We start from the raw sequence: 12976 nt of genomic DNA, 5'->3' as shown, positions 1-12976 counted from the left end.
TACGCTGGTATCGCTACAAGATTCAGAATGTGAACGAAATAAACCCCCAATGTAGGTTACTACGCACTAACTTTGCCCTTCGTTTTTTGGTACGCAAGGAAATGGATGAGATGTGGACGGGAATTCTTTGGACGGACGGGGCACACTCTACTCTGCACGACGCCGCGAATGCACAAAAGTGTTGCATGTAGAGTTCTACTCCGCGACATGTTGTGCAGGAACGTCCACTGCACTCAGCTTATGTGCTGTGATCTCCTTCATTCTCAGTCCGTTTTTCACGAAGAGGGTGGTACCTCCCGAGCCTGTTAGGTGTACAGTGACATCAGCACGTTATAAGGTCCTCCTTGTGCAACACGGGATCCTAGCAATTGTGTCTACACCATCGTTTTCATTTGCCCGGGAAACCTTCCTTAACGACCACATCATCTCTACGCAATTTCAAGATCTGTGCCCTTCTATGCCCCCCGACCCAAATCTATGTCACTTCTGGTTGTGGGGAGATCATCTTGATCTGAGGGGTACCATACGGTGGCATATCACTCTGATTACACCGGATAGGCTGCGAGCAAACTGTCGACCATATCGTGCTACAGATGCAACATGTTGTTGAGTTAGGAGACCATACAGAACGTGCGTTGTAACTTGTGAGTATATGCTGAACATACGTGCCAACACCACCGTTTTCATTATTTTGATCGTTCCTCCCCTTTTCCTTGACCCACGCCACATTTTAAGTGCCTTAAAAAAAAAAAAAAAGAAAAAAAAATTAAAAAAAATGGCTCGGAGCACTATGGGACTTAACATCTGAGGTCATTAGTCCCCTAGAGCTTAGAACTACTTAAACCTACCTAACCTAACGACATCACACACATGCATGCCCGAGGCAGGATTCGAACCTGCGACCGTAGCGGCCGCGCGGTTCCAGACTGTAGCGCCTAGAACCGCTCGGTCGCTCCGACCGGCTTTAAGTGCCTACAGTGACATATTTTCGCCTGGTGACCAAAAGTGGAACTATTGTTTTTTCACCACGGTCCGTCTCCGCTCCAGGTAGCTGAGTGGTCAGCGCGTCGGAATGTCATACCTAACGGCCTGGTTTCGATTCCGGGCTGGGCCGGAGATTTTCTCCACTCAAGGGCTGCGTCTTGTGTTGTCCTTATCATCATCATTTTATCCCCTTCGACGCGCAAGTAGCCGGCCAGAGTGGCCGAGAGGTTCTAGTCGCTTCAGTCTGGAACCGCGCGACCGCTACGGTCGCAGATTCGAATCCTGCCTCGGGCATGGATGTGTGTGATGTCCATAGGTTAGTTAGGTTTAAGTAGTTCTAAGTTCTACGGGACTGATGACCTCAGATGTTAAGTCCCATAGTGCTCAGAGCCATTCGAACCATTTTTGACATGCAAGTCGCCGAAGCGGCGTCAACTCGAAAGACTTGCACCAGGCGAACGGTCTACCCGACGGGACGCCCTAGCCGTACGGCATTTCCATTACCATAGTCTGTGTGCGCACTGATTAATGAACAAACGTACGATGTCTCAGCGTCCTGAGATGTACACAGGTCGAATAACAATAGTAACACTTTTTGCCTAGTATCTGTTTTCGCAGAAACCTTAATATCTGTGGTCACTGGAACCGCTAAACTCTGGCTAAAATTGAAGCCGCCCCTCCTCTCTTCCGGAAAGAAAAGTAACGCTGTGCCTGACCTCACCTGCGGACAACGGCGCTTTGGCGAATCTGGGCCGCGCCTATCGTGGCGAGTGACAGCTAGCGGAACTCCGGCGGCCGAAAAACGACAGACGATAACTGCCCAGGGCCGAGCTTCCCCCTGCCCGGCTAATCCGAAAAAACTGTTCGTGACAGAGAGATCCGCCGCAGGCGAGCCGCAAGGGCAGGTGGCATCGGAGAGCGCGAAAGAAGGGTGAGTTAAGGCGGCGCTGCAAGAAGCCACGCTAGCTTCTTCCCACCAGAGGCGAGGAGATCGGAGCCTTAATAGCAAGACGCAAGAAGCCCGTCTGGAAGATTGCGTGCGGGGGCGGCCATGCGAGACCAAAGGGATTGGGCCGGCAGGGGGGGGGGGGGGGGAGGCGGGGTGCCTGACAGTCAGTGGGGCGCGCTGCCGGAAGCAGTTAACACGTGACTGCCAGAGACCGTCATTACTCTATACACTGAGGCGACAACAGTCACGGGATAGCGATAGGCTCGCATACAGATGGCGATAATATAGCGTACACAAGGTATAAGAGGGCAGTGCATTGGCAGAACTGTCATTTTATGAATGCAGCTCTGTTCCAGCGACGCATGCAGGCAGCAACTGACACACTTAGTCAGTGGGTGAGAAGGTGGCCCCTTAGCTTCAATGGGGCTAAGAAGCATATCCCAGCCGACCTCCCGCAGATCACCATCAGGGGAACCGCCGTACTTTAGGGCACTACAGCTAAGCAACTGGGTGTGACGCTGGACACAGGACTAAGTTGGCAACAGCATGTTGACGACGTCGTCAGAAAGGTCAGCGGTAGAATGAAACAACTATATCCCTTCCTAAATCCGTCGACTGCGCTACCACCTGAATTGGGGGTTGCGGTTTACATCACTCTTACACGCCCGCTCATCGACTACGTCGCTGTGGTTTGGGGCAATGCTGCAGAGACCCACGTCAGACGACTACAACGGCTCCAGAACCGGATTGTTCGGCTGACACTTCACCTGCCTCGTGACTTCCCGTCAAACGACCTCAACCGGGTCTCAAACATACCTACTGTCGTGATAGGTTCCACCAGGCTGCACAGCTCTTCTATGACAAGTCCGCTCAGTCCATAAATCCGCTCCTCCGAGCACTGGGTCACCTGGTGCAACGACTTAAGGCAACCATATGGCCCCACCTGCTTCGCGACCAATAGGTCAAGAAGACACCGTCCCAGCCGACTGCAAGGACATCATCATGAAGACAGGACAACGTACAAACACTCGCCACTTTAGAGGCATAGCTCTCCCGCTTGGACTCCATCGAACAACAGGGGCCCATGTGTCCCTGTCATGCAACAGCAGCAACAGAACTGTCATTTGTACTCAGGTGATCATGTGAAAAAGTTTCCGTCGTGATTGTGACTTTGAGGAAGGAATGGTAGTTGGAGCTAGGCGCATGGGATTTCCACTTTGGAAATCGTTAGGGAATTCAATATTCCGAAATCCACAGTGTGGTGAGAATACCAGATTTCAGGCATTGCCTCTCACCACGCACAGCGCAGCGGCCTGCGGCCTTCACTGAATGACCGAGAGCAGCGGCGTTTGCGTAGAGTTGTCAGTGCTAAAAGACAATGAACACTGATTGAAATAATCACAGAAATCATTGTGGGACGTGATCATATCCGTTAGGACAGTACGGCGAGATTTGGCGTTAATGGGCTGTGGCAATAGACGACCAACGCGAGTGCCTTTCTGGACTCGCATTCTGGAGGACGACGGTTCAATCCCGCGTCCGGTCATCCTGATTTAGGTTTTCCGTGATTTCCCTAAATCGCTCCAGGCAAATGCCGGGATGGTTCCTTTGAAAGGGCACGGCCGACTTCCTTCCTTGTCCTTCCCTAATCCGATGAGACCGATGACCTCGTAGTTTGGTCTCTTCCCCCAAACACCCCAACCCAGCCGAGTGCCTTTGCTAATACCACGACATCGCCTCTCCTGGGCCCGTGGCCATGTCGGATGGACCGCAGAAGACTGGAAAACCGTGGAATGATCAGATGAGTCCCGATTTCAGCTAGTAAGACATGATGGTAGAGTCTGAGAGTGGCAAGACCCCACAAAGCCATGGACTCAAGTTGTCAAAAAGGCGCTGTGCAAGCCGGTAGTGGCTCCATAGTGGTGTGGGCTGTGTTTACATGGAATGGACTGGGTTCTATAGTCCAGGTGAACCAACCATTGACAGGAAAGGTTTATGTTCGGCTACCTGGAGACCTCTTGCAGCCATAAAAGGAGCTCATTTTCCCAAACAGCTATAGAATTACGATGGATGACAATGCACCAAGTCACCAGGCCACAATTGTTCGTCAGTGGTTTGAGAACATTCTGGAAAAGTCGAGCAAACGATTTGGCTACACACTGAACACTTATGAGACATAATCGAGAGGTCAGTTCGTGAGGCGGTCGGAGTGGCCGAGCGGTTCTAAGCGCTACAGTCTGGAACGGCGCGACCGGTACTGTTGCAGGTTCGAATCCTGCCTCAGGCATGGATGTGTGTGATGTCCTTAGTTTATGTCCATCTAATTATCCGGGCTGTTATGCCGTGGTCGGTTGGTGAATACTTTGGCAAAACCCAACGTTTCGTCCCCTTCTGCGGGAGACATCGTCCAGGGGGTCTGTAGCCCGATGGAAGGTCCAACACACCCACTGGCTCGCTGACAGTAGCGAGCCAGTGGATGTGTTGGACCTTCCATCGGGCTACAGACCCCCTGGACGATGTCTCCCGCAGAAGGGGACGAAACGTTGGGATTTGCCAAAGAATTCACCAACCGACCACGGCATAACAGCGCGGATAATTATAATGGACATGACATTTCCGGCCTTGAAAGTCTACATTTTAGTGTCCTTAGGTTAGTTAGGTTTAAGTAGTTCTAAGTTCTAAGAGGACTGATGACCTCGGATGTTGAGTTCCATAGTGCTCAGAGCCATTTGAACCATTTCAGTTCGTGAACAAAATCATGCATCAGCAACATTTTTGCCATTACGGGCGGCTATAGAGGCCTTATGACTCAACGTTTCTGTAGGGGTCTTCCAACGACTTGATTCCATGACATGTCGAGTTGCTGTACTACGCCGGGCATAAGGAGGTGCCACATGATATTAGGACGAATCCCATGACTTTTGTCACTTCATTGTAGTACTTGCTACAGGTGTAAGTTTTGAGATGTGATGCCAGCAGGAACACTGTAACTGGAGCTGAAGTCACTAATACAACAGAAATACAGGTTATTGAAACTCCTCTCCAACTCATCTGCTTTCTACTGGCATCGCCTTTTTGGCTCACATTTATTGTGCTTCCCTCACGCAGTCCTTTTAGAGTCGACATTTCGACGTACCATAAATACAAAGAAAATTTAAAAATCATATTGCCGTGTGGTGCACGACAGTATTGGCGTCCTCGCGGGAGAGGCAGCTTCCCCGTTTCGAGCGCGGCTCGCTCTTCCGTTTATAGGCAGCAGAGTGCAGAGGCCACTCACCGTCGGATCCGCCGCCTGCGCTGAGCGGCCTCCTGGCGCGCGGCGGCCGCCCCAGCGGCGGCGACCGGCCGGCGGGCGGCGGCTGCGCGTGCGTGGCCGGCTGGCCGTGGTGGGCGTGGCCGGGCGCGGGGGCGGCGCCGGCGGCGGCGCCGGGCGCGGGAGGCAGCAGGCCCTGCGAGCGCAGGCGCGCCTCCAGCTCGGCGATCCGGCGCAGCGTGTCGGGCCGCTCCGCGAGCGCGGCCAGCTGCGCGCGCAGCAGGCTCGCCGTCTCGACGCTGTCGCAGCGGTAGGCGTGCACGTGCACCGGGCAGCGCGTCGCCGGGTTCACCAGCAGCAGGATGGCCGCCACCACGTCGGCCTGCTGCAGCGCGCACGTCACCGCCTCGGCCGGCACCAGGTGCTTCACCGTCTCCCACTTGACGGCGCCGCCCCCGCCGCCCGCCCCCGACTTGCCGCCCGACGCCTTCGGCACGTTCTGGATGATCTTCAGTCCCTTGTGGCTCACTTGCAGCGTCACCTGCGCAATCGAGCACACACACTGCCGTCACTCCACCTGTCTATTGTGCTCCTCCGAACAAACGAGGGTCAATCCGCCCAACCCGATATGAATTATTAAAAAAGCTGACATATTCCTACCTGGAAGTACGCGACTTTTTTAATGTTTGTATAATAATTTCTTACGTCAACGAACACTTAGCTAAATAAAAAATAATCACATTACCAGTTTCGACAAGTAGTTACCGTCTCCAGATGTACGTAATTCACAAAAAGCTTTGTACAGACAAACAAATATATTTACCGATTTCGAACATCGAGATCGTTTAGCGTTTCAATGAAGAGACATCATATAACGACATGTCGTACATTCAGTGAAATGTTAAATGGCTTTATCACGTTCAGACTGCCTAACTATGTTTGTTTGTCTGTACAAAGCTTTTTGTGGATCAAGCACATCTGAAGATGGTAAATATTTGCCGAAACTGGTAATGTGTTAATTTTTTATATATCTCACCGATCGTTGACGTAATAAATTATTATACACATATCACGTACCTTTGCGATACACTTGTTTATGTTTGCTTAACTGAAACTCTTATGAAACTTACAGTAATTAGAAATTATTACTCCTTGCGTCTGATGAAACTGCGGCCCACAGACGCAGGGGACTCAACCTGGCGAGAAGCTACGTACATGAACTCAAAAACTTATGCTACGTCTCCAGAAAAGTAAATGACATAATAGAAACAATTTGCTGAATATTTTCCAGTCCCTTAGTAGGCAGGACGCTGACAATACGTTACTCGTACGTTAAACCCTTGTCAATACCTACCTACTTTCACACAAACGATAATAGCGTTTCTTTTCTTTTTTCTTTTTTTTTTTTTTTTTTTTTTTTTACACATGTTAGGCTTTTAAAATATAAATTATACCACAACGTAACCGGTCTGCAAACTAAAGTTCTCCTTCCTTTATTTATTTATTTTTATTTTTTACGACGCCTCTGTTGTTAGGTGCAAGATCAGGTGTTTAGTTCAGGTGTACTGCTCGCGGGAAACAAACGACGTACAAAATTCGTATCATTGCATTACCATGGAACACTCTTATTGCGTTAACTGGCTGATCCGTTGGTTGTTGGTAGAAAATTTTGCTCATTACGAATGAGAAAACACACAATACTAGTGTGATATTCTATAAAATTTCTTGCTTTGTCAACCGGTTCTCGGCTGTTACGTCATCGTCAGGTACATAGATAAATACGTGTGGCCCTTTTTTTTTGTGGGATCAAAGACTTTAACGTAGTACATCTGCAAAAATACCTCAATTCGTTTTCAAGGTTCTTTAAATGTGTCATTTAAGACTATTTAGAGTAGATAAAATACACGATACATTACATAATGAACTGCATGTCAAGAAGAAAACTCAGTTGAATATTCTAAAACCAGTTGATAAAAAATAAATATTGCAGAATTACACCAGTGTCGCGTGTTCTTTCCGTCATAACGCAGTTCTTAACCCAGTCTACAACATAACAGTGGCGGCACTTCGACTCTCTTTTGTTATCCACTACGACTGCAACGCTGCAGGCGGCCAGGAAGTTATACTGATGAGTTCGGAGAGATCTTGTGAAAGCTAAAGCGAGTCGTAATTTTCTATATTGGTCTGCAGAATCGATTTTAGAAAGGGGAGCGTCCGTTGCACAATAAATTGCAGCAACAACAAGGAGAAGACACCACATTTGTCCCTTTTTAGGTTTCCTAAAGTCCCTATGAGGTGTGAACCGCTACATCGCAGAACAGTTTATTTACGAAATGGTTCTAACCTACAGATATTTATTGGAGGATGTCGTGTTCTTCAGGAACGAAAAAATTGTTAGTAAACAGCAGAAGACCTGACCTTTTGCAGAAAGGCGTCTTATATCAAATGAAAAACATGAAGTCAAATCAATGGATGAGGAACACAAGATACGTGTATGGATTGCAGCAGCTACGTTATTTAACGTAGCAGACAAGCTATCACAACTGTAGTTGAAGGGAAAACCACGTGGACGTGATAATAAAGGAACAAAAGCAATAAAACTGTTTCCCAACACAGAAGAAACCAGTTCCACAATTATCGCAGCGTCTGGGCAAACAACGGCAAGAATCCTCAACATTTTCGCTTTTGAAGCGAGAGTAATTACATTTAATATGTACTATTAGAAAGTCGAGTGAAGTGTAGAACTGTGCGAAACATTAGGCCCCCTACAATGTTGTTACCTGTCAAGGAAAATCCCTCTTACAATAAGAACATGCATTCAGATGCATAAATATATGTTTATATCCTCTTGTTTACAGCGGAGAATTCTGCAATCATACACATATTCGAAGGTATTTCTTCATCGTTAAGTTGTGGCTTATGTCACCGAATCAAGGAGATTCGGTACTTGGACAAGTATTTCATAATCATTCACGTCTCTTAATAAGTTACTAATGCTTGGAAAGCAAAACTGTAATAACTATTTCGATAATTAACTTGAAAAATAATGAAAAACGAACTTGAGTTTTACGGCTGCTTTCTCGCATAGCAGGACCCGTTTGGTTGTCATGCGCGGCACCATTACGATATCCTATGACCGTTTTATTGCCGTTCATGGCAAGCCATTGCATTTCAGCAAGATGTCCGCCCCCGGTAGCTGGATGGTCAGCGTGACGGATTGTCAATCCTCTGGGCCCAGGTTCGATTCCCGGCTGGTTCGGGGATTTTTCTCCGCCCAGGGTCTGGGTGTTGTGCTGTCCTCATCATCATCCTATCTTCCTCATCGACTGCAGGCCGCCCAAGTGGCGTTAAATTGAAAGACGGGCACCCGGCGTACGGCCTGCCCGACGTGGGGCCCTAGTCATACGATAAAATAAATTTCAGCAAGATGACCGCCCGCACACGGCGAGAGTTTCTACTGCTCGTCTTCGTGCTTTCCAAACCCTACCTTGACTGGCAAAGTCGCCAGATCTCTCCCCGATTGAGAACGTTTGGAGCACTTTGAGCGGGGCGCTCCAATCAGCTCGGGATTTTGACGATTGGTGAGAATTTGGCACACTGTCCCTCAGGAGGACATCCAACAACTCTATCGATCAATTGCAAGCCGAATAACTGCTTACATAAGGGCCAGAGGGGAGCACCGCGTCGTTGACTTGCTCAGTTTGTGAAACTCTTTCTCTTGAATAAATAATCCCATTTTTCTGAAATTGTGAACATTTGTTTGTCTGTACATGTACATCACATATACCAAATTTCCGTCCCTGGATTCGGATTATTCTTTTGTGATGCGTCGTTTTTTTCTTTCTTAGAGTGGCATTTCGAAGGTGCGGCGAACGAATGATGACTGCGAAGAGCGGAGAGGGGAAGCCGAAAAACGGCAGGCAGAAATGCAGCGGCGGAACTGAGAGCTGCTGCACAGTTAGCGTCACGGCTGATGAGTCGGGGGCAGCGATGGGGCCGAACGGCCGTTACCGGCAGCAGCGCCAGGAATGCTCTCTCAGTCCGGGTACTGCCTGTCCGTGAACGGCAGGCCCCCTGCTGTCTCTGAGCGGTACACAGGAGGCAAGTCAAACGCAACGTGTTTCTGAAGGAACGCTATAAGAAACACAATGCGGTATTGTTGACAACGGTAATATATGAATATGTAACACGGAGACTTCTTGGAGGCATACAACTTACATGGCGCGGTCGCAACGGCTGTTTACACTGGTTCATATCACAAAAATAGAGAGCCGAATGAAGTTAATTTAGTAATATCAGTCGTAGATTCCGGTTGCCTGCAAAATTCTGAGGACTTCACCGATCATTAATTACAAAAATCATGAAACTAAATCAATCAGTTCGTGTAAATTGTTCAATTTTCTGTAAACGTTGCTCAGACACAATTGTCAATTTCACTCACGTCAGTAACGGCATTGCAAACTAAATTAAAACCTGTACGAGAATGGACGTAAAGAAAGTCATAATTTTTAAAAAAAAGTTAATAACAGCCTTAATTGCAATTTATTTTTTAAAAAAAGAATAAATTGCAACCTGGACTGTTTCTAATTCCAACATTCCACATACGTCTTCTGTACCAGACGGATTAATATAGTGCAGAATATCTTACGAAAGTCATCATCATCTATGATGGAATAAAGACCAACAATACTTACTATATCGAACAGAAATAACATAAATGAAAAATCAGCAGAGAGGACTAGGACTACTGCCATTTTAAAGAATCAACGAACGACGTCAAGGAAAATTAAACGATAGGAATATGGGCATGCGCTCCATTTACACATGCAATAGGCCACTGCAGGATTCAGTGTCACATACTAGTAAAGACCAAAGTTGAACCCAAGTGGTTATATGACAGCAGCGATTGTTGGCTGACCTCACTCCTGGTCTTCCACGGTTTCCAGTGGAGGATTTGCCTAGATGGCAAGGCCCGAATATAAAAAGGCCACGGCCCTACCAAATACATGTTACAAATGGACCAGTTTGCAGGCACTGTAAGAATAATGTGACGCTACTCACATAGAGCGCTGTACAGTTGATCTTGCAAAGTAGACTGTTTAGGTTTTTATGTTGGTAATGCCACGTAATACTCTATATGAAAATCACTGACTGCGCTGTGCAGTTTGTGGCTTGTTGGGCTCATTGTTGGAATATTCGCTTGTGTAGTTTTGGGCTGTTGGATGTGAACAGCGCGTAGCGTTGGGCAGTTGGAGGTGAGCCGCCAGCAGTGGTGGATGTGGAGAGAGGTGCCAGAGTTTTAAGAGGTTACTATAAGCGGGACGATCTGGACGTGTGTCCGCCAGAAACAGGAAATTTCTAAAGATGGATGTCATGAATTGATAGATATATATGATGACTTTTGAACATTATTAAGGTAAATACATTGTCTGTTCTCTATCAAAATCTTTCATTTGTTAATTATGCCTATCAGGTGTTAGTGCCTTCAGTAGTTAGAATCTTTTATTTAGCTGGCAGTATTGGCGCTCGCTGTATTGCAGTAGTTCGAGTAACGAAGATTTTCGTTAGGTAAGTGATTCATGAAAGGTATAGGCTATTGTTGGTCAGGGCCATTCTTTTGTAGGGATTATTGAAAGTCAGACTGCGTTGCGCTAAAAATATTGTGTGTCAGTTTAGTGATGATCAGAATAAGTAAAGAGAGAAATGTCTGTGTACGGTCATTTTTGCCCAGGTGTTCGATAATCAAATAACGTAAGAGTTTTTCCAGCACTGTCATTCATAAATTTTCAAATGGGACGTTTCAATCTGATGAATGTCCGCTATATATATATTTTACGCAACAACCCTTAAAACCGCCTGAAGCTGACCATCTCTTTCTTTTTTCGCAGTCTTTCAAGACACATGAAGATCACCATATCTTTTTTTGTCGTGTTAATCTTTTCGTCTGTGTCCACTTAGGAAACACAATGCTCTTTACGACAGATGATAGTCGACCACAACGGCGAACATGTCGTGGAAGAGTGTAACAAAACTGAAAAATCTCAATTGCCACAAACATACAGTGTTCCAAGAAAATCCACTTAGAAGACTTCGGCCAATCGCTGTCTAATACAATTCATAGTGCCCGTAATCATAAAAGTGTACAAGAACAAATTTTTGAAATTTGTGGTAAGTTCCTATGGGACCAAACTGCTAAGGTCATCGGTCCCTAGGCGTACACATTACTTGATCTAACTTAAACTAATTTACGCTAATGACGACACACAGACCCATGCCCGAGGGAGGACTCGAACCTCTGACGGGGGGAAGCCGCACGAACCGTGCAAGGCGCCATAGACCGCTCGGCTAAACCGTGCGGCTGTACGAGAACAGTTCGCACAATGATATATAAATAAGGATTCTTCTCATACTTTTTGCCCGAATGGAACTGGAGGAAAATTTTATATACACTCCTGGAAATTGAAATAAGAACACCGTGAATTCATTGTCCCAGGAAGGGGAAACTTTATTGACACATTCCTGGGGTCAGATACATCACATGATCACACTGACAGAACCACAGGCACATAGACACAGGCAACAGAGCATGCACAATGTCGGCACTAGTACAGTGTATATCCACCTTTCGCAGCAATGCAGGCTGCTATTCTCCCATGGAGACGATCGTAGAGATGCTGGATGTAGTCCTGTGGAACGGCTTGCCATGCCATTTCCACCTGGCGCCTCAGTTGGACCAGCGTTCGTGCAGGACGTGCAGACCGCGTGAGACGACGCTTCATCCAGTCCCAAACATGCTCAATGGGGGACAGATCCGGAAATCTTGCTGGCCAGGGTAGTTGACTTACACCTTCTAGAGCACGTTGGGTGGCACGGGATACATGCGGACGTGCATTGTCCTGTTGGAACAGCAAGTTCCCTTGCCGGTCTAGGAATGGTAGAACGATGGGTTCGATGACGGTTTGGATGTACCGTGCACTATTCAGTGTCCCCTCGACGATCACCAGTAGTGTACGGCCAGTGTAGGAGATCGCTCCCCACACCATGATGCCTGGTGTTGGCCCTGTGTGCCTCGGTCGTATGCAGTCCTGATTGTGGCGCTCACCTGCACGGCGCCAAACACGCATACGACCATAATTGGCACCAAGGCAGAAGCGACTCTCATCGCTGAAGACGACACGTCTCCATTCGTCCCTCCATTCACGCCTGTCGCGACACCACTGGAGGCGGGCTGCACGATGTTGGGGCGTGAGCGGAAGACGGCCTAACGGTGTGCGGGACCGTAGCCCAGCTTCATGGAGACGGTTGCGAATGTTCCTCGCCGATACCCCAGGAGCAACAGTGTCCCTAATTTGCTGGGAAGTGGCGGTGCGGTCCCCTACGGCACTGCGTAGGATCCTACGGTCTTGGCGTGCATCCGTGCGTCGCTGCGGTCCGGTCCCAGGTCGACGGGCACGTGCACCTTCCGCCGACCACTGGCGACAACATCGATGTACTGTGGAGACCTCACGCCCCACGTGTTGAGCAATTCGGCGGTACGTCCACCCGGCCTCCCGCATGCCCACTATACGCCCTCGCTCAAAGTCCGTCAACTGCACATACGGTTCACGTCCACGCTGTCGCGGCATGCTACCAGTGTTAAAGACTGCGATGGAGCTCCGTATGCCACGGCAAACTGGCTGACACTGACGGCGGCGGTGCACAAATGCTGCGCAGCTAGCGCCATTCGACGGCCAACACCGCGGTTCCTGGTGTGTCCGCTGTGCCGTGCGTGTGATCATTGCTCGTACAGC

The 12976-nt window shown here is 48.3% G+C and overlaps 1 protein-coding gene across 1 annotated transcript in view; it reads right to left on the bottom strand.

The window, feature by feature from the left end:
• The window catches only part of LOC126419504 (uncharacterized), a 135076-nt gene that overhangs the window by 42307 nt on the left and 79793 nt on the right, over positions 1 to 12976 (bottom strand). Inside the window, exons 2-3 of the mRNA XM_050086694.1 lie at positions 5375 to 5727; positions 2750 to 2919 (exon numbers count right to left, since the gene is read on the bottom strand). Coding sequence (XP_049942651.1) covers positions 2750 to 2919; positions 5375 to 5727 — 523 coding nt within the window. The remainder of the gene's footprint in view (positions 1 to 2749; positions 2920 to 5374; positions 5728 to 12976) is intronic.

Source organism: Schistocerca serialis, chromosome 9, assembly GCF_023864345.2.
Source record: "Schistocerca serialis cubense isolate TAMUIC-IGC-003099 chromosome 9, iqSchSeri2.2, whole genome shotgun sequence".
Lineage (NCBI taxonomy): Eukaryota > Metazoa > Arthropoda > Insecta > Orthoptera > Acrididae > Schistocerca > Schistocerca serialis.
The sequence above is the reverse complement of the archived record's forward strand: the minus strand, read 5'-3'. Positions and strand labels throughout refer to the sequence as shown.